Below are 20,995 nucleotides of genomic sequence, written 5' to 3'. Positions count from 1 at the left end.
TCTCGTAAATTTTCTCTCTCATTGGACAGATTACATTTAACCTTGTTTAACTTAAATGACTTTGTAATTTTAAACTAGTTTACTGAACTGATTTTGTTTTATATCATAACTGCCAAACTAATTTAACAATTTTATTTATACTAGGAAAGTTAAAAGGGGCAAAATTAAGACCGTTCAGGAGCCAATAAATGGATTCAGTTTGTCCAATTAATGTCCTAAAAATCTAACATTTGGCAAATCTTTCAGTATAATGGTACACAACTCTGTCGTGTACCATTATACTGAAAAGATTAAACTGTGTTCATCTCATGTTCAGAAAAAACAAATGGTCATATGTCCAAATGCACAGAACTATTGATTCTAATTTTCATAAAGGAAAATGATTGTTTACCTTTATACTTCAAATTTTTTAATCCCGAATGTTTTTATGGATGTGTAGTTACACGTACATTAAAACATTCCTCAGTCTAAATATGGCAGTTCTTCAAGGAGAGAATTTAGTTGAGAAACCCCAATTTCATTATTAAATCTTTTGGAACTTGCAAATAAGTTCAATTCTTTTTGGTTTGACATTTGATTGCAGATTGTGTAGCAGCTGAATTTTATAGGGCATTAAGCTTTAGTCTTTATCATATAAAATTGAACATAGTTAAGTTATTGGCTATAGTGTAAGCTGTCGTTCTTTGCATGATTCCATTTCATATCAGTTGGCCTAACTTATTTTTACTGTCTTCATGTGTTTCTTGTACTATTGACCAATTAGTAAGGGTCCTGTGGTAACTGCTTCTGCTATTCCTAAATACTCTAAAATGCTATTGTGTCAAAATCACAAGTTTGTGTTTCACCAGCTACAAAACATGCAGCTTTTTCTTTGTACAATAGTCATTGTAACACTTATAATGAAAGGTTGTTAGGCATAATTGACTTGTTTTTTACCTTACAATTTAGGCTGGGGTCCAACATTCACTGTGTGGATGTGTCATTCAGATAATGGATAACATAGAAACATAGTTACAGATTAAACATTGCACCCTGAAATGTGTTATTGTAGTGTTAATTGTAATGTTTATTTTACTGTAATCTTACAAAATTCCATCATTTATTTTTGAAAATTCTATATTATAAAGACTGTTTCATATTTAATTTAGAACTTAATTAATGATTACTTATTATAAAATAAATTTAAATACATGAAATTAAGAACAACTATTTTCTAATTTGCTTTATTGGGTTACAGGAAAATTCATATTTTAATGTTTCAAAGCATTTCTGTTTAGTTTATCTTCCGATTTTGAAAGAAACTTAGTAGATTGAAATTTTATTTTGAACTTTTTGAATCAATTTTTTTTGAAAATGGTTTCCCAAAACAAACCTATTATAAAATGCTTTAGCTAATTATCATATATTTTTTAAACTTAATTTGTTACGCACAACAAAGTAAAAAGATTATTTTTTCTGACTGTTTGACCTGATATATGCTTTTCGAAATTTTTATAAATTTTTGTTTATTAGGATGATGACGACGATGATGAAATTGCACCAGGAGAAGAAGATAATGAAAGGGATGATCGTCCACCACCTAGACGACCGAGACGCCCATTCGTTCGTCGTTATTACAGGGGTCTTCAAGATTCCCCAAGAAAGATGACAGATCCTAATAATTTTGAGGTATCTATAAATAAAATATTCTTAATATTATTAATTAAAGTACAATTACAAAGTAAAGCTTATAAAAATTAGTAAAAATAGACAATAACTGCAAATAATAAGTAGAGAAAATGTTTTTTTAATAGTGTGAAAAGTAGCAGATTAATAACTTTTAACATTGATTTAACAAACTTTGTTGAAAAATTTTTGAGTTCCTAAAGATTAGTTTTATAGTTGGAAGCACTAGAACATTGCCTTTTGTTTAATGAGCTTCTACTGTAGCTCATTAAACAAAAATTTATCTGGCATTCAATGTTCAGTAACTTCTCATCGTCTGAAAAGTAGCTGATGTTCTGGAATTGTCCAATAATTGGAATTTTAGCCACAAGATATAGTAAAACTCGGACAAAAATTCTGTATACTTGGAAAATGCTATATGCACATAACTTACGAATGTTGATTTTGTGCAATGATGTGTTCATTGACCAAAAATCCTGCAAATATGCAATCTTAACACGGTGTAGTCATACACTGTGTTGTTTTCTATGATTAAAGATCATGCATAAATCTGAAATGTGCAGCTTGCACTGATACAAATTATCTGCAAAGTCTGCAATATTTAAATTGCATATAACACATCAAGAATTTATAATGAAATAAAGAATTTTTTATAAATTTTTAAAATAATTTTTATATTGACTGTCCTTGTTGGTATAAAGATTGCCAAGCATACAATAATTGTTTTTTGTCCTTGAAATTGATGCAACAGCCCTTTTTTCAAATTTGAATATGTCGAGAGCTTCTAGTCACTGGTTTGGTCGTCATGCTTAGATTGTTCTATAACGGAAGCTTTGTCTAAATAGGCTTGATCATCGTTGTCTGTAGTGTACCTGATTAGTGCAGTGTTGTATTTTCTTTTATTAATATCATATTTGTATTCCTCAAGCCTTATTTTGAGTGATCACGTAGTGGTGCAGATGTACTCAATATCACACTTGATTCTATTGTGTCTCAATAGAATCCTATATACTCCTGGTACCCTAAGTATGCCGGTGTTGTCCTTTCTGTTTCTGAGGATATTATAGATAGTGGGAACATGTTTATAAGTTAATCTATCTCCTTTCTGACAGCAATTTCTTTATATAAGCTTCTCATGTTGTGGTTATAATCTAGAATGCTGCGGCACATGTTGTGAGTGTTTCCAATCTGCAATATATTGTTAGTGGGTGTAGGATGAGTACCCCTGTTTGAATATGCATTAGCTAAGTTATGAATAAGGTGTTTTTGGTAGCCATGTTTTGTAGCTGTATCCTCCAGACATTTTTAGTTCTTTTAATGTGTCTTTGTAATTCGTGCAGTGGGTAAAAGCATGTTTGGTCAGAGATCAAAATGCATTTATTTTGTAGATATATGGGTTGTAGGAGTTTGCAGGTGTAAATAATGGAAGGTGTGATGGTTTATAATAAATATTTTTATGGATAAATCTGTTCATAATGCTAATATTGATATCCAAAAAGTATGCCCTTGAATTGCTGGCTTAGTCTAATTTTAAGGAAAGCCCATATGGGTTGTTATTCATTTGTTCTATGAAGCCTTCTATATTTGGCTTTACTTTCCATATTATAAAAATATTGTTGCCGTACCTTCTGTAGATGATAATGTTAGGAAGGAATGATGGTAAGACCCACTTTTTCTAATAATCTAATGACCATCTCACAAAGATCCCCAATAGGGGGCTTTCCATAGGTACACCTTTTTGTATATATGTTTTGCCAACAAGGACAAGTCAATACAAAAATTATTTTAAAAATTTATACTAACAAGGACAGTTGATATAAACATTTTTTTATACATTCTTGTTTATACTTATGTTTTATTATGTATTACAGAATTTATATTATTTTGTACCACATTACATAAATTTGTGCAATTTTTATATATTTAGGTTTCCAAATAATTTTAAAATGTTCCTTTCCTCTCATTCCGTTTTGGAATGTATTAATCTGAAAATGATCTATGTAGATCAAAAGCATTTGTTTTTATTTGCAATTAAACTATGCTGGAATTTCATTTGTAAGGTTCAGAGGTTTGTGTTTTTTTATGACATACTTTATTCCAGCTTTGCAATGTTTGAATTTCTACTGCAATATTACTTCTTTGCTAATTTCCTGATTTTTTTTTATACTCGTATGTTAAAAGCATTTCCTCTGTACACAGAAATTTAATCTGTATTTTATAGCAAGGTTAATCCTTACGTGTTGACTGAAAACCTACATATAAGGTTTCAACATGTGTACAAAACATAAACCCAGTATTTGCCATATTTAATGTACAGATTTGAGTGGATGTCTAGAAGTGTCATTTGGAGCAGAGCATAAATAGTAGCATATGTACCTAGATTATTGGACTTATTGGGTTTTAATCTTGTTTATGTTAATCAAGAATAATGTAACTGAGAGGTCAATGTTGTATCGCCAATTAAGAATTACTTTTCTATTCATCTATACAATTTAATACTAAAGTAAGTTACAAGAACAGGTTGGTGCTTCAATTCAAATTTTGATTATTGAAACACTAACCTGTCATTCTAACTTAGTTCTTCATTTATATTGAAAAACTCATTGAATTATTTTTCACTATCTATGTTCAATACATAGTCTTAATTTATTGAAGTGTAACCCATTTACTGAAGCTTAATGACTACTATGATTTTATTGTCTGTCTTTAAATATGTCTGAATGGAACTACTAGTTAGTCAACTTATTACTGTCATGATTATGCAATTTGAGTTGGACCAGTTAGTGTGAAATTACCCGGATGCATGCTTTTCAAGTCTATAAATGTAGAGCTGAAAGTTAGGGTAAAGGGATCATTAACAACTTGAATGTAAACAAGCCAAAATTGCAGGCTACATGCAATGCTATTTATCTGTGACATTCAGTGATGAGGTCTGCTAGTTGTAGAATTTAAGTGACCTCCCATAAATCTGTCTGGATAAAAGTGCTAGAAGATTAGTGGTCAAGTTGTATAACAGGAAATAGGAAATAATTGAAATTTTTACAATAAATACTAAAATGAAAACTATGAAGAAAAACTGAATTGTTTAAAACTAGATGGAATTCAATTAAAAACAAACATCATATTCAAACAAATGTATTTTTAAATATTAGGCAACAATGTAACCATCTGTGACCGGTTTCAAATTCTTGTAAGTTTGAAATTGACAAAAAGAAACCTTTACAGTTGTTTTTAATAGAATTCATTCTGTACAAATGCTAATCTGACATATGAGAACTAAATTGCCACTGGTAAAAAATTAAATCCAGATTTAGATTTTCATCAGGTCAAAAGTGTTAAGATTAACTTTTGAGACTCATTTGATCTTGAACTCCCCAAAGGATGACAAACGTAAGACATACAGGTGCTCCACTACTTATAAACTGGTTAGGTTAGATTTCCGAGGTTTTGTCGTAAGTTAAAATGTTTGTAATCTAAAAAGTACATTTGTAGAGAATAACCGTGTGTTAGTGTTTGATTTTTCAGTGTACTTAATAGAATACATTGCACTCATTTTATCTGTTTGCAACTATTTAGTATTGGATTTTCAAACATGGTTTTTTTACATAATGAATTTGGTTTTGTAATGTCAAGTTTAGTTTGTACAATAATAGAGCCACACTTCTTGCATTTATCGCCACATCTTCATTGCTAGATTTAATATTGTTTTGGAAGCATTTTTGAAACACTAATTGTAAAACTATAAAAATTGCAAACAATAATGAAAAACTCCATTACTTCAATGTTACAGACTTCAATATGTTCTTATGAGTGGTGATGGAACATCAGTACTTGCACGAAGATGCAAAATGATGATACGCAGTAGAAATAAATCAATATTAATCATTTATTACTGGCTAAAGACTGACTTCAACACTACCTCACAAGTGGCAAGAGAACTTCAGAATTCACACAAAATTTAAATTTTAGATCTGTTCAAATTGTTTATAAGTAGGGGAGTGCTTGTACATATGTTTATCATAACTTTAAGTATTTGCCTGTTTCCTACAGGCATAGTAGAGTTAGATAATATAATACCTAGCTCCATCTGTTGACAAGATTTTAAATATTTTAATTTTTATTGAATTTTTTTGCAGCACAGTTTTCATTGAAATTGTTTTAATAACTAACAATAAAAATCTTCACTAATAAATACCAGTACATATAAGATTAAATATATCTTCCACAACCTTTTAGTTAGTTGTTAGTTAGTTGTTATTATTATTATTACATAATATTATGTTTTGTTCTTTTAATGATGTATATTGAACATTTGCAAGTCTTTGGTATTCAGGTCAAATGATCAAAAATCACAAGTATTGAGGTTTCAATGTATTTCTGACAGATCACCAAGCCTAATTATCATGAAAAAGAGGAATTACATTGAAAAAAATTCAAAAACTAAACTTCTACTTGGACACATGACCTTTTGTCAAATTGTAGAAATCAACCAATAGAAGGAAATTAAATCATTATTCAATTCGATTTAAGCATCAGTACTTTAAATTTTTGATTATTAAAAATAGTTAGTCAGTTTCATGAATAATATCTAGAGTAGAGCATCGATTATCCGATCCCTGATAACCCGACTTATTGGTTAACCGACCACGTTCCAGTCGGCAAATTCAAATGTCCGCTAGTGATGTGGCACTACAATATTTGGTTATGTCTTGGCTACTTTAATATTGTTTTTGTTAAATTTTTGCATGTTTTAGCTGGCAGCACTGGCTCAACCATGAAAGGGAGGCCAGTATTTAAACCAGGCCTAATACACTATACTAATAATGTATTTTTTCATACTTTTCGGTTATCCGACCAACCCCAGTCCCCAATTAAGTCGGATAATCGATGCTTTACTGTATTTAACAATCTGTGCATTGCTGCTATTACTTTTTATTTTGCAAAATCCCATCATATATTTTGCCATAAACGTGGTTTGGTTTCCTATCATCAGTAAGACATTATTTAGTAACAATTTCTGCATAGACAATATACTGACAGATGAGAAAACAAAATGCATTTACAAATGTACATGATAGTGATATTGAATTAAGCCTTTTTAATGCATTATTCTTGATCGATTGATTGAAGATATATAATATAGTTCCAATTATGTTTGACTTGTCTGATGTATATTCAACTTATTTTTTTAAAAAAACTTAAATGTAAAAAGTATTTGTCTTGCATCTCTAAAAAAGTATTTGATAATGGACATGCAAAATTCAACATTATGAAAACATTAAAAAACAAGATAACCTGTTTCTTTTATGAAGCTAATGTTTTAGTTTTATTTACAAATTGTTAAAAAAAATTTCCCGTAATAATAAAAAAAAATCCTCAGTCTTAAACTTAACATAAATATTAGATGTGAATAATAAAATAAAGTATTTTATAATGTGTAGGGTGGATTACAAGAACCGCACGATGAAGATAAAGGAATTCAGAGAGGTTCCATGGGACGCCGTCCACCCCGACGCTTTTTCCGTCGCTTCTTTCGTCGTAGGCCACGTCGTCCTCGAAGCGACACAGAAGGCAGCCAGAGTGGTGTCGAAGGTGATATTAATAAGGTATTGGTGTTATAATCTGTATATGCATATTAAAATTATTTTCCTCAATAAAATGTTTTTAAAAGTTTATATATAATTACACTAAATGTACAGTACAACTTTATAAATTGTAGAATTTGTTACATACATATGAAATACCATTGATGATTAGTATTCAAATATAAAAATTTCATTAAACTGATGTTAATTTATTGATTTTAAAGATGATTTAGTTGTCATTTTGAGAGAATTGGTCCTTAGTGATGAAGTCTTTGACACTTTCATGGATGACTATTTTTAGGTGTCCAGAATGGAATAATGTTAAGAAATATTGTGCAGTGAGATAGTTTTATTACATAGTTTTCCCAAACTTTAGTTAAGAATGATATCAAGTGTGCAACTGTAATTGTTGCACTTGTGTAACAATGTGGTATAGGTAAATTGAATAAATTATAATAGCCTCTTCACATTTATCACTTACATAAATATTCATTGTTTTGAATTTAAAATGTTTGTGAATTTTGTCATTGTCTTTGAAATTAATAAAATTGTCATTTGAATTTCAAATTTAACATTTAATACATTTATTTCTAAACATTTGCTATTTTTATATAAATGTAATTATCATTTAATTAAATATTAAGAAATTTTATATATTGTAGAAAAGATCCTGTGATTATATTTAGATCTTTTTATAAAAGAAAGAAGTAATTTTGTTTCCTGAATAAATAAGGGATACCCGATTTTTCCACAAAATTATATAAATAATACTGAATGAGTAAAATTTGACCCTAGGAGAGGTTATCAAAAATGCAATTAAATATTAAAATAAGTCTCTCGGAGAACAGTCACCAGTTATTCACATTTTCACTGTTCCACAATACAGCTTTTTACAACAGATCTATCTTTGTAAGCTGCTTTAGTTGCCACAATTTGAAAAAATTTCCTTTAAAAGCAATGCAAAAATATTCAACTAAAAACACAAACATTTAAATTGGAGCTAGTAATAATGCAGATATACATGGATAAAAAAAAAAGAAGATATTAGGACTATACTTGAGCTTTTTATCAGAAGTAAGTGCTGGTATATGTAGATTTTTAGCTGTCCTTTGGAGACGAATATTTGTAAAATACTTCAAATTTTTCATATAAAAAGTGTCTTTAGCTGGAAGGTAATTAAGACCAATTTGTTGACCAAAGCACCTTACAAAGAAAGGTCGGTTATTCTCCAACAGACTTGATCTTCAATTTTAATCTTAATTAAAACGTTTGGCCATCTAGTGAAAGATTTTTAAAAAAATTGCAATTAAATACAGTATATATTAGATGGAAAAATAATGGATTTTTTTTAGTATTTATTTTCTGTCATGTTGTTTTTATAGAATAAATTGTTCATAAACTTAAATCATTTTTACAGCAATTTCTGTACCAAATTCATTCTGTAAAGTAATCGTATAAACCACACTCGTACCCAGCAGAATTCAATATACAAAAAACTTAAACAAACACCTTAATGTTCGCTGAGAAATTTATTAATTTAACTAACGTTTTCGGCTTATTCAATAAGCCATCTTCAGGTTTTTAACTTTCGAACAAAAAACAATATCGTTCTATTAAAAGAATACCATAGTTTGAAAAAATTCAAATCATTAGTAACGGTCAAAAAATAAAACAAAGAGGATGAACATGGTAATAAAAATAAATAAATATACATAAATAAATAAAAATGGTAATATAAATAAATAAGTATACAAAAATATATAAAAACAAAAAAAGAAAAAAAGGAAGAACGTGGTAATATAAATAAATATACAATAAAATCGTAAAAGATACAACAAATGTAAGGTAAAAACGTTTTACTCGTGCCCATATATACTACTATCTATCCTAACCAGAAATACTTCCCCATAGAACTCACGTGTCTCTTATAAATTTTTAACTGCATATTTCCAAGCTGAAGGAAGACCTTCTGCGTCCCTTGCGTTAATACATTTATCTCTTAGTTTGCTTCTGTAAATTTCTATCTTTTCAGCCGCTCTTGCCAAAGTTGGGGAGTGTACCTGCTTTATGATTTTCGCCTCATTCCAATGTACTAAGGATCCCTCCGTCTGCCCCATCTGGGCTAATACCGTCGTGTTGGAACCTTTTCTAATATCATATTTATGTTCCTTGATCCTTATTCCTAGGTTTCTAGTAGTAACCCCTACATAATCTTTATTAATACCTAATAGCTGGTTCTCGTAGGGAATCTTATACACACCCGCCTTATCTTCTTTTTTAACTAACCCTTTATCGTTTCTAAGTATTTTATACAAATTCGGAGCTCTTTTCAAGATCACCCTTGTATCCTTAGTTCTTGCTATTTCTTTCATAATCCCTCCCAGATACTTATTGTATGTAAATTTCGTGTATCTGTAAGGCCCGTGCCTGGTGTTCTTATCATTACTGGCCTCAAATTTTCTAATAATTCCCTCAATGACTTTCCTCCTATAACCTAATGTTCCTGCTATCTGTATAATTCTTTCTATCTCTGTATCCCGGTCTATCACATTTTCACAGTATATAAAGGCCCTTCTAACCAATGCTCTAAATGCTGCTAACTTATATTTATAAGGGTCATTAGAGCTTGCAGGGATATATAGTGGGCTATGTGTAGGTTTAATGAAAACGCCGGTGGATATATGCCCTTTGTTAAATATTGTTTTTTACGATATTGTTTTTTGTTTTTTACGATATTTGTTGTTACGATATTGTTTTTTGTTCGAAAGTTAAAAACCTGAAGATGGCTTATTGAATAAGCCGAAAACGTTAGTTAAATTAATAAATTTCTCAGCGAACATTAAGGTGTTTGTTTAAGTTTTTTGTGTAAAGTAATCTTTATTTTTTTAAAAAAAAACTTTGATATAATACTGATGAATTGTATTTCTTTTAGGAAAATGAAGGAACTGAGGATAATGACCAAAAAAATCAAGGCCCGAAACGTAGGCCACCATTTAGACCACAACCTCAACGTCGTCGTCCTCGTAGAGGTCCACCCCGTCCAAGAACTCAAGATCCTAGTGACACTGCCACTAAAATAGGAAAGGATCTATCTACTATTGGTGATAATTCTGACAGACTGGTACAAGACAATGCAATGTACTCTCAAATAGAAAAAAAGTCTCAGTATGAACAAGTTGGTAGTGGTGAACCTGATTCTGCTGCTGTTGATAAATCTTTGGTTGAGCAGGTAATTTCCTGATTTTAATTTTATTTATTAAATTGATAAATTTAAGTACAGAAGTTATCTATATTAGAGTAAAATTTCATACTGAATGTATGTTACGTTTCCAGTAATGTAATTTATATAACAATGATATACTATTTGATAGTGATTTGATACTAAAATTTGTCATGTTAAAATTATAAAAACTAAAAGTGTGAAATTATAAAATTAAATGTGAAAATAATACTTAATATTTGAGGATGTGGGAGTATAAGTTTTGATTTTAGTAGATACCCAATGGTAATAGGCTATCATTTGAGTTTTATCCCATATATGTGACGTTAATGATATTTGTGATAGGTGATATTTGTGGAATTTTTTGTTTCTGGTAACATTCTATTGCAAACATCACCCCCAACAAATTAAAAAAAATTAACAACATTAATCCTTAGGAAACAGATAATTATTCAATTAAGATATTTAAGAAATATTTCAAATTTAAATACATCATTTTCAGCATTAGTGTTTATCATAATTATATTACTGGTTGTATATTTTTGAATAAACATTGAGCATATTCCACATCTATCATGCAATCTCATTGAGATTGCATAGTTAATTTCATAATATTGTCACTATACACTATAAGCATTGTTCATCTCCATTTATAGTATCCATTTAAGATGGAGCTATTTATTTTTTTTAATTTCTTGCATTTCAAAGATTTAATTGCAATGAATTGTGAAATCTTAATTTCTGTAGCCAGTTGACATGCATATACTATTATTATTAACACTCAGAAATGACTATGAAGTTTAGTTTGCACATTTAGAATGGTCAATTATTCTAATTTTTATTAAGTTTAGTGTTGCTGCCTGGTGGAAGAAATTACCTCAGTTTGACAGTTTGATACAATAATGTCAGAAATTCATTATGATTTATTTTTTATTTGATTTTGAAAATATTCTTGCTTTATAAACAAATCTTCTTAACCTTTTTTGTTCCACAGACCCCTCTGCCAGTCAGTGTCATGAGATTAGATGTGCTCTTCTTGACTGCATTGTGAGGGTATAGCTCCTGGGAAACTCTGATGTGATGGACTATGGGAATCTCCCATGTGATGGCATTCCCTTGTTGGGCCCTGTGGTGGGTGGGGTTATGATTCTTATGAAATAACTATAAACAACTTTCTTATAATTTTTTTATCATTTAGTAATAAAATTACCAAATGACAATAATAATTATAAGAAAGTTGTTTTAAAATTTTCAATACTTAACAGATTCATTTATTGTTCCTAGTTCTTAGAGAATATTTCAGTAAAAAAAGTATTACTAGTATTTTTGCAGAAGGTAGTATCATTTTATAACCCATTAAAATTTTAACACTATCCTATATTGGGTTGCAACCATAATTTGAGAAACACTTGCCTAGAGTATGTCTCATTTAGTCCAAAACTTAAGGACAAACACAATTGCTAATGGTGATAGCTACATAAAGTTACCTAACCAGCCGGAAACAAGCCTACCATGACATTGAGTGCTGCATCACAGTTCAAGGTAGACAGTCTGTATCAACAGGTCTCTCTGCCTGAGCCTTGGTAAGCACTTACATAAAACAATTGGACACAGGTGAAGAATGAATCTTTTTTATCAAGGACTTACTTTTGATTTGTAAAATCCTACAAATTGTTGTTTTACCCAGTGTTAGAGGTCGAGAAATAATTCTTGTCATGTTTGTCTTTATTTGTTGACTGTTCTCTCTGTTCACATACAAATGTCATCTAGCCTTAAGTTTTGGGTATGTGTATGTAGTAATTCAAAGATAGTGCTGATCTGTCTTATTAGTCTCACTACAGGAGATTAACATCGGGACACAAAAACATTCTCAGAGTCTTGAGTTGCTTATTCCTATACTTAATATTGTGGTTTATAAACTTGTTAATTGAGCAAAATATATTTTTTATTTAAAACTGTGTACTTTGGTTAGTTGACAGAAATGATTTTAGATATTTAGCTTAATTTGCAGATTGCAGATATTTTCTGTAATTGCTTTTAAGTGATTTTATTGTCTAAGTAACACTTGAAAATTATAACTTATTTATATATATGATCAAACAATAGAATTATTTAATTTCTTTTTCAGACTGCTTTAACTCCCAGAGAGAATTCTGCCGTCGAGCAATCTCCTACCGAAGGTACCGTATCCGCCTGAAAAAAACCTTTGCTGGAAATTCTTCTATGGCATTAAGAATAGACTGTGCTTTTTACATTTGAAATAAGATAACATCTTAGGAGCATTGGAAAAAAAAAATATATATATGAAAATTGTTTGCAACCATTTTACATTTAACACCAGTGGTTGCATTGAGTTGTTTGTCAATTATGAAATGCAAATACTAGTCCTGGTTTGCATGTGAAAAAAAACAAGGAAAGTTAAAATATAAATATATATATATAATCAGAGGACAGTTGACCTTTTGTTAAATGTAATTTTAATAAAGAAAAAAAATAAAGAAAAAAATGGGAGTAAAATATTCCCTTTTCAAGGTCAACACAATGTAATTAAATATTTGAAAAAAAAATGATTGGAGAAAATATATTTAGAGACTTTGTCTCATAATTTATTTCAAAAAAAAAGAAAAGAGCATATCTTCCATATTATGGAAGCTGAAGTTTAATTTTATTTTATCACAAATGTTTATTTTGATTGGTAGCATTATATCTTTATAACAAAAAAAATTCCAAAAAATGTTTCTGAAACTTGTATTTGGAATAAAATGTTATTGATTCCACTGATTTTAGAAGTTTAAAAACTTGATTGTATTTGAAATTTTTTCACATTCAGTCGATAACACGGCAACCTGTGACTAATTTTTTAAAATGCACCTTTGTAAATTTTTATTAAAAATTAATTTAAAAAATTTTTATAACAGTTTGATATTTTCATCATAATGAACTACAGAGTTGTTTTTTGTCTTCTCCAAAATGAAAATGCGAGTGATGTAAGGCAGTGACGAACAATTAAGAGCAGTTAAGAGTCAATTTATATCACACTATAATACTGCAGGATAACTAAAAGTTAATGCACTGAATATTTTAATTGTATTATTTTGGGATCACGATGTTGCAGACAATTGTGCAAAACAGTTTTATTTGATATATTTTTATATAAACAATAACAACTCATCCCTAGTCATGTAGAATGCACTTCTAACGATTTGAAATACTTCATCTGTAGCAATACTTTAAAGTGATAATGATCCGTAAGAAGTTTAATTGCATTGAAAAATTTTGTATGATTGGATCAAATGCCATAGTAAAATGTCAAACTTTTTGTTTTAAAGGTATTTTTTGATTTTTTTAATAGTCAAATGTATTATTTATATAAAATCATATGTCACTTATTTATATTTTTTAAATATCACACACAAAGTAGTAATTTTCTAGGTTACCAAATTTTTATATTTTATCGTATTTAAAATGGTCCTATGAAAAACACACGTGAAAAAAGCCCACACAAAAATTGTGCATAGAAAATTTCTCACGCGAAAGTGTCCAGACAGAAAAACCCACAGTAATTTTCATGTAAATATGAAAATGTATGTGTGTTTCAAGTATTGTATATATTTACAATTATAGATAACAAATATAAACCTGGAATAACCCAATCTTTAAGATTAACACCAAACAATTGTTGGATTATATCTGTTTATATTGTTTAATTGTACTTAATAAAATCACCATACAAATTGTACATATAAATTGCATGCATATATACATGTACGTTCATAAAAGTACAAAATGTTTTAATCACAAGATATCAATACTAATTTAGAATAGAGGTAACTCTCATAAATGGGAGATAAACGGTTAGTTACAATTAATGCCAAATATTTGCCATATTATATTGCATGGGTCCACTTATGAGAGTTACTTATATTATAAATTGATATTAATATCTTATAATTAAAATATCTTTTACCTTTGTATGCACATTCATGCAACAATTTGTCTGGTAATTTTATCAAGTATAATTAAATAATAATTTTGTTGTTTACAAAACTGGCCTGTGTATGAAGAAGGCTTTAATGCTCTTGAGTATAAATGTTTGTAAAGGAAAATACAGAAAATAAAAGTAAGCAGTTTATTAACAAACTTTATTTGGATGAAAAAACAATAAAATATTTGGAAAAATAATGTCAGGACCCATTGAATCCCACCCCATTAGTATTTAGTAGGGCTTTCAACCAGATCCTTTACATCTTAATTGGGAGGGTTCAAAAATTTTTTGTATGGAGGGAAAATAGGTGGGATTTTTAAGAAATTAAATTCAAATTATTTTTAATTTTAATAAAATTAAATACTTTAAATTCATTTGAAAAGGTTGACAAATTGTAAATTAATGTCGTTATGAAATCTTTGTCTTTAAAAATTACATTATAAATTAACAGTAATGTAGACTGTGTCGTATACACAGATTTTTAACAACTACATAACTTAAATATTAAGTACTTCAAGAATTTTATTTATTTACTTAGTTCATTATTAAAAAACATTAAAACTATGACATACCATTTAAAATTTATTAATAAATATTTTGTATTGTTTAAGTAAAAGTTGAAATTCCCCTTGTATTTTAAATATATTGTGTTACACCAAATGATCACAAAGGACTAATCCTAATAATTACAAGCAGTTATTTATTGTGACATTTTCACAATGCTGGACTGAAATTTTTAATCATATTTTTAATTTATTTAATTTAAAATATATGCTCTCCACCTCTAATTAGCAGTAGCTTGTCCCTGTACATCATACTTTTCCTTTAACAATAGATGCCAGCATCTAACCCTTTCACAGGAAAATTTTTTTTAATCGAAATAACGTGATTTTTGGCTTGTCAAACTTTATATATAGTTAATCGGGACCTCTTGCCCTAAGGTTTCCACACTGGTCTCGTCTTTTACCTAACTCCGTTCTTGAGATTGATGACAGAGGGAATGGATGACAGTGGGAATTTATAGGTCTGCAATTTTTCAAATTGCATCCCAATGAGAGAGAATTCCTACAGAAAGCAGAGAGAAATGAAATATAGCAAACATCAACTGGCTACAATTGCCATTCCACACAGAACTTGCAATTATAGTTTCTTTACTTTATAATAATGCGAAGATGAGAATTTTTCTGTGCACTTATTTTTCTACGTGGGCATTTTTCGGTGTAAGCAATTTTTCACGTGCGTTTCTTCTAGTTAGAATTTAAAATATGTATTCATAAGCTGTATTCCTTATTTAAAAACCACATTGTAAATATTCTAAGTTAACTTTTTAACATTTTTTAGAGGCTACAAAAATAATGATCTAAAATTATCATTATATAAACAATGGATATTATCACCATTCAATAATTCTGGAAGTTTAGCAATATATTTCCTACTAAAAATGAGTCGAAAAGATAAGGAAATTTTGATACTAATCCAAAGAATTAATGAAAACAAATGTTTTCCTAAAAACTATCAATAACAATTTGTAATTCAAATTTATAAACTTCAATGTTAATTTTACATTCAACAAATATTTCTCTAACTCTGTTTAATAAAAGATTGACCTTTTCAAGTTTTCTTCTCATTGACGATTAAGATGCGATACAATTATCATCATGCTAATAGACCTTAGTCATTACTACTATTACAAATTGAATACACTGATAAAATAGTTTTGTTGATTGATCAATGATTATATTAAAATTGAAAATACAATAGCATTATTTTCTGCCATTTCCATTTATTTTTTAATTCTACAATATAGAAATTTGCCTTACGTGAATTAAAGTAACATTTGTACATATTGAGCCATAACTCAGTTTGTCAGATTCCCATTCAGTAAATGTTAACATTTACAAACTAATTGGCTGAACAAAACAAAAATAAAGTCCTGGCATCCTATTGGATGGTCCAAACATTACGATCCATTGCACCTTTATGTTTCATAAGAACGCTCTCTTGCTATTAAACAAGATCTAGTGTAATATATAGTTCGACCATGGCTAAACTATAGCGTGTTAACTGGATCTAGCCCAAAGAATGTCGATTTAACAAAACACTTTTAAGATCATTTTATTGAAGCTTGCTTAATTTTGTACTACATATTTATATTATTTTAAATACAAATATTGGAAAAATATAAACTCTTCAGCAATTCTAACTGTACTGTCTTGCTAAAAAAGCCTTCGTGGACACGAAGGGTTTTTTAGCAAGTCTGTTGTGGGCAGCTGTAGTTCTGTTGGCCCATAACGGAGGTGGTTGGTGGTGAGGGACTGGAACCGACATCTGGACAGACCCCCAAAAATTCCTGATGATTTTTCGACCCGTCGAATCCCTTGTCTCCCAGAGAGGTAGGCTGCCATCACTTTGAGCAATTTTGAGTACATGTTGGCCCATAACGGAGGTGGTTGGTGGTGAGGGACTGGAACCGACATCTGGACAGACCCCCAAAAATTCCTGATGATTGTGCGACCCGGTCGAGGATCGCCTTGTCTCCCAGAGAGGTAGGCTGCCATCACTTTGAGCAATTTTGAGTACATTTGCAAGCTTTGACTTATTATGTATTGAATACAAGTCAAATTAGCAATGCCTTTCAACAATTCAAATTATGTAAAATTCTGATTGATATGTTAATTTAGAATTATTTTTATAACATATATCCACGTTGTATGTTAAGTGTTTTCTGTTAGTTTAGACTGGTGATTATTAAACAGAAAATGCTATAAGTTTTAGAGCTTAAAATGAGGCCAAGAAAGTGATAAATGCAAATTTAGATTGATCCAAATAGGTGAGCAGTGGACATGTGCAATGAGTTTCATCAGGATAATGTTAGTTTTTAAAAAGTAAATGATGTTTGTGTTAAAATCACTAATGTCAATTCTGTTTTTGAAGTTTTAAAATTCAGATACAGAACACAATAGTGGACAAGTATGTAAGTAATTAGTTGTGATTACATGCCAGATGATGATACCAGAAGCATTGAAAATGCTACCACCATATTCTGTAAAAAAAAAAATGCTTGAAGAGGTTCATTGTATTCAGAATTTTAAGTAAATTTGTTGCTTGAAGGTTTTTGAATGTGTATGCAGTTGCAGTTACACATTATGTACAGTACAGCTGATGGAGTTTGGAGAAAGATTGTGTCATCGGGCTGAGGAAGGCAGGGTAGTTTGTTTTGCCATCTAGGTCATTTTGACCTGACTAAGGTGTTGTAGTGAATATGTGAGGGCACACATACACAACAGACAGCTATGGACATCCCAAACAGATCAACATCCAGAGATGGGATTCTGCACTGAGGTTTTCACTTGTCTCTTCCCTTACTATTGGCCTGCAACTATCAAAAGCAAATGTGCATGCAAGGGACTTGTGTGTCTTACCTATAGCAGCCCAACATTGTTGATTCAATTTACAACAGTATCATGACAAAGAAGTACAGGCTACTAAGGACTATAAGCATAAACTCTAGTGATGAATTCTAGTTACATTTGGAAACGTTCAACCACCATGTATTCTGGAAGAGCACTTCAATCCCACTTTTATTGCTGAGAAGTGCTGATCTGGGAGCCATCTCATCTGACTATTACTAATTGTATAGTAATTGTGCAAAGGACATTGATGGCATGGTGGTATGTTCAGGAAACCCTGTATCGTGTTCCTTTTATGGCAGTTTGCAGTCATTTTTCATCAAGGTAATACTTGGCCCTACGGCTATGTTTCCCAGGACTGTCTCCATCATTATAGCTTGAATCTGAATCATTGTTGCATCATTTATGTCATCAATAAGGAGCTGCATGCATAAAAGTACAGTTAAACTGGTAAATTTGATATCATTAAGTTGCTAGTACCCCCACTATTGTGATATTTAAACCAATAAGGCTGGCTTTTGAGATAGTTCTGTCCAATTACAAGAAAGGTTTCTAAGTTTTTTGTTTATGGTAAATTCAACATGCTAGAAAAGAAAGTTGCAATAAAAATTTACAAATCTGCAAGTAAAAATAATGGATTGCAGAAATAAAACCAAGTGTGAATATTTGAATTGGGAATAAATATCCTAACTCGAAAGCATTAGTATTACTTTTTAACAATCAAAATCATTATTTTTATTACAAATGCACATAATCTATTTAAAATAGAATACTGTACGCTACCTGTCCTTATACACTTCTAAACTCCGACTGATCTGTATCAAATTTTTCATGGTTACTCTCTAGGACCTTGCAGAAAATATAGGCTATGGAGTAACCTGAATACATCAACCCTCTCAATTTTACCCCCTTGATACTTACACCCAATTACAGAGACGGCATTTTAATTCGAGTGGAAGTCGCCATATTGATTTGTCCGTTGCAAGTTTAGTTAAAAATGGATCTCGTTCATTTGATAATTGTTCGACAAAAGTGTTCATCGCGGCAATTACGAAGGACGAGTGTAATCCGAGATCGGAATAATCGTTTAAAAATCTATTCTGAACTCGTAGATATTATAAATATGGATTTGGTCGCCATTTAAATCGCATTGGCAACGAAATTAAACATCGAAATGGAAAAAGATTGTAGGACACAAAGAGTTAGAGTAAAAAGGTTGATGGAAGATTTCATCTCTGTACTCGACCGAGCCTAAAAGAATGGCGACACAGAACCCTTTCTGCCTCCCGTACATTACTGAAGTTTATTTAATCGCAATTTTTTCGCGAAATCTCAAAGAAACGCGGAACTTTCGAACAAATTCACGTTTAACAATAACCACCTACAATGGAAAAAGCCTACAATACATTCTAACAATTCGTTACGTATTGTTAGAATATATTGTTTAGAACGCGTGACGTATTATGATCCGGTCATATTTTTACGTCACGTGTTACGTAAAAATATAATCGGTTTGATATATTTCAGAAAAGATCATTTTGTTAAAATAATATTCGTTAGAAACAGAATTATTTCAGTTTTTTAACTTAAAATAATGCTTTTTTTTATTTTTAAATAATACTGTAAATAAAATTATAGAAATGTCGAATCATTCATTTATTCAAAAGTAATGTCTGCTTTTTTGAAAATCTAAAGAGGAATTTGTAATGATTGTCGCCCTTTGCATCCCAGATGATGCTACCAGAATGTCTTAATTCACAAATTTCAGAAATTTTCGACAAAAGGTGCTTAAGCCCACTTTTGCCGTTCTTGATCGTCTGTAACACTTTTTCCTCTTGCGCATGCGCTAGATGTAGCAGACGATACAGGAAGTGAGAGGAAAGCTGATGACAGCCATAATGCGTTTCTTAGAAGGGAAGACGACGTAAAGAAGCAACAGGTATCGTTTTCATTTATTTTGATTTAACATGTTTACAATTAAGTTATAAGAAAAGCATTTAATAAACTTTTATCAATCAACACTCCAAAACTATAATCACGTGAATTACAGTTGAACTTCGTTAAGTCTTCGTTTCACGTTGTCTTTAAGCCAAACGACATATAACGAAATTAATTTTGCCACAGGCCAGCTGATATAAACAAGAGTTAAGTTCATACGCCATATTTCCGGTCACAAAAACATAACCGAACATCTAGACCCAAAACAGTTTTAATGTTAAAACATTGAAATAAATTTCAGCCCCGCGCACGTTTTTTTTAATCTGTGTTAAATGTAAATTAATTGATTGACGAAAATTTGGGCAAATACTCGGTGGTGAGAGGTATGGGGTAGGAGGTTTAATTCCCATCGCTGGTGATAGGGAAGATGAATAATGAAGAATAAACGCTTGCAAAAGTTATATTGTAAAGAGCACCCGATACCGCACAGTTCAAAAACAGTCAACTGGTTTTCAAAATATAAAGAGCGCCGTGTGAATTTAAAATGGTAAATGCAAACGTGTTAAGTATGTTTATAGTTCGACATTAAATGTTGCCTTACGTGTTAACGTGAACATACATTCAAGTTATTTGAAAAGAGATGAAATTATACTGAATGCAAGATCTATTAATCTTTTTTTAACAAAAAAGTTTGTTTTTGGATCGTGTTTGCAATCTCCGGCATTTAATTTCCACTTCGTGGAATCAATTTTACTATTTGTAAAGAAAATTCATCATTGTAGATAGTTTCCAACTTTCCCGGAAAAACACCCTTAGTTTTTAAAATCTCCCGGATTTTTTGCCACTTTCGCAATGAAAAAAATCGGAGCTGCTACTGCCCCTCAACCTTCAAAACACAGAATGACATAGCAGCTAGCGACTCGGGCTCCGGCTCAGTAGCTTCTCCACATCGGTGTAGCCGCTGCACCAACCGACGCTGCTACTGAGTCGGAGCCCGAGTCGCTATAGCTGCTAGCTGCTGCTGTTTTCGTGTCAGCCAACACGTGTCCGATCACTCGCCCGCACCCTTTGCGGCTTGCGGCCGCCACGCTCGGCTTTCTCTCACCGCGCATCATCATTTGCGTAATTAGTGGCCAGACTGAGACAGAAGCAGAAAGTACGCGCTATTATTACATAATTACTTGTATTTGTA

The 20,995-nt window shown here is 30.6% G+C and overlaps 1 protein-coding gene across 1 annotated transcript in view; it reads left to right on the top strand.

Moving 5' to 3' along the window:
• Window positions 1-13,802, top strand: part of yps (ypsilon schachtel) — a 47,827-nt gene extending 34,025 nt beyond the window's left edge. Inside the window, exons 5-8 of the mRNA XM_067272491.1 lie at window positions 1,513-1,668; window positions 7,107-7,271; window positions 10,183-10,479; window positions 12,599-13,802. Of these exons, the coding sequence (XP_067128592.1) occupies window positions 1,513-1,668; window positions 7,107-7,271; window positions 10,183-10,479; window positions 12,599-12,667 (687 nt within the window). The 3' untranslated portion in view covers window positions 12,668-13,802. The remainder of the gene's footprint in view (window positions 1-1,512; window positions 1,669-7,106; window positions 7,272-10,182; window positions 10,480-12,598) is intronic.
• Window positions 13,803-20,995: the final 7,193 nt, after the last annotated feature.

Source organism: Centruroides vittatus, unplaced genomic scaffold (genome assembly GCF_030686945.1).
Source record: "Centruroides vittatus isolate TY-2023 unplaced genomic scaffold, ASM3068694v2 contig_1112, whole genome shotgun sequence".
In the NCBI taxonomy this organism is placed as follows: Eukaryota; Metazoa; Arthropoda; class Arachnida; order Scorpiones; family Buthidae; genus Centruroides; species Centruroides vittatus.
The sequence above is the reverse complement of the archived record's forward strand: the minus strand, read 5'-3'. Positions and strand labels throughout refer to the sequence as shown.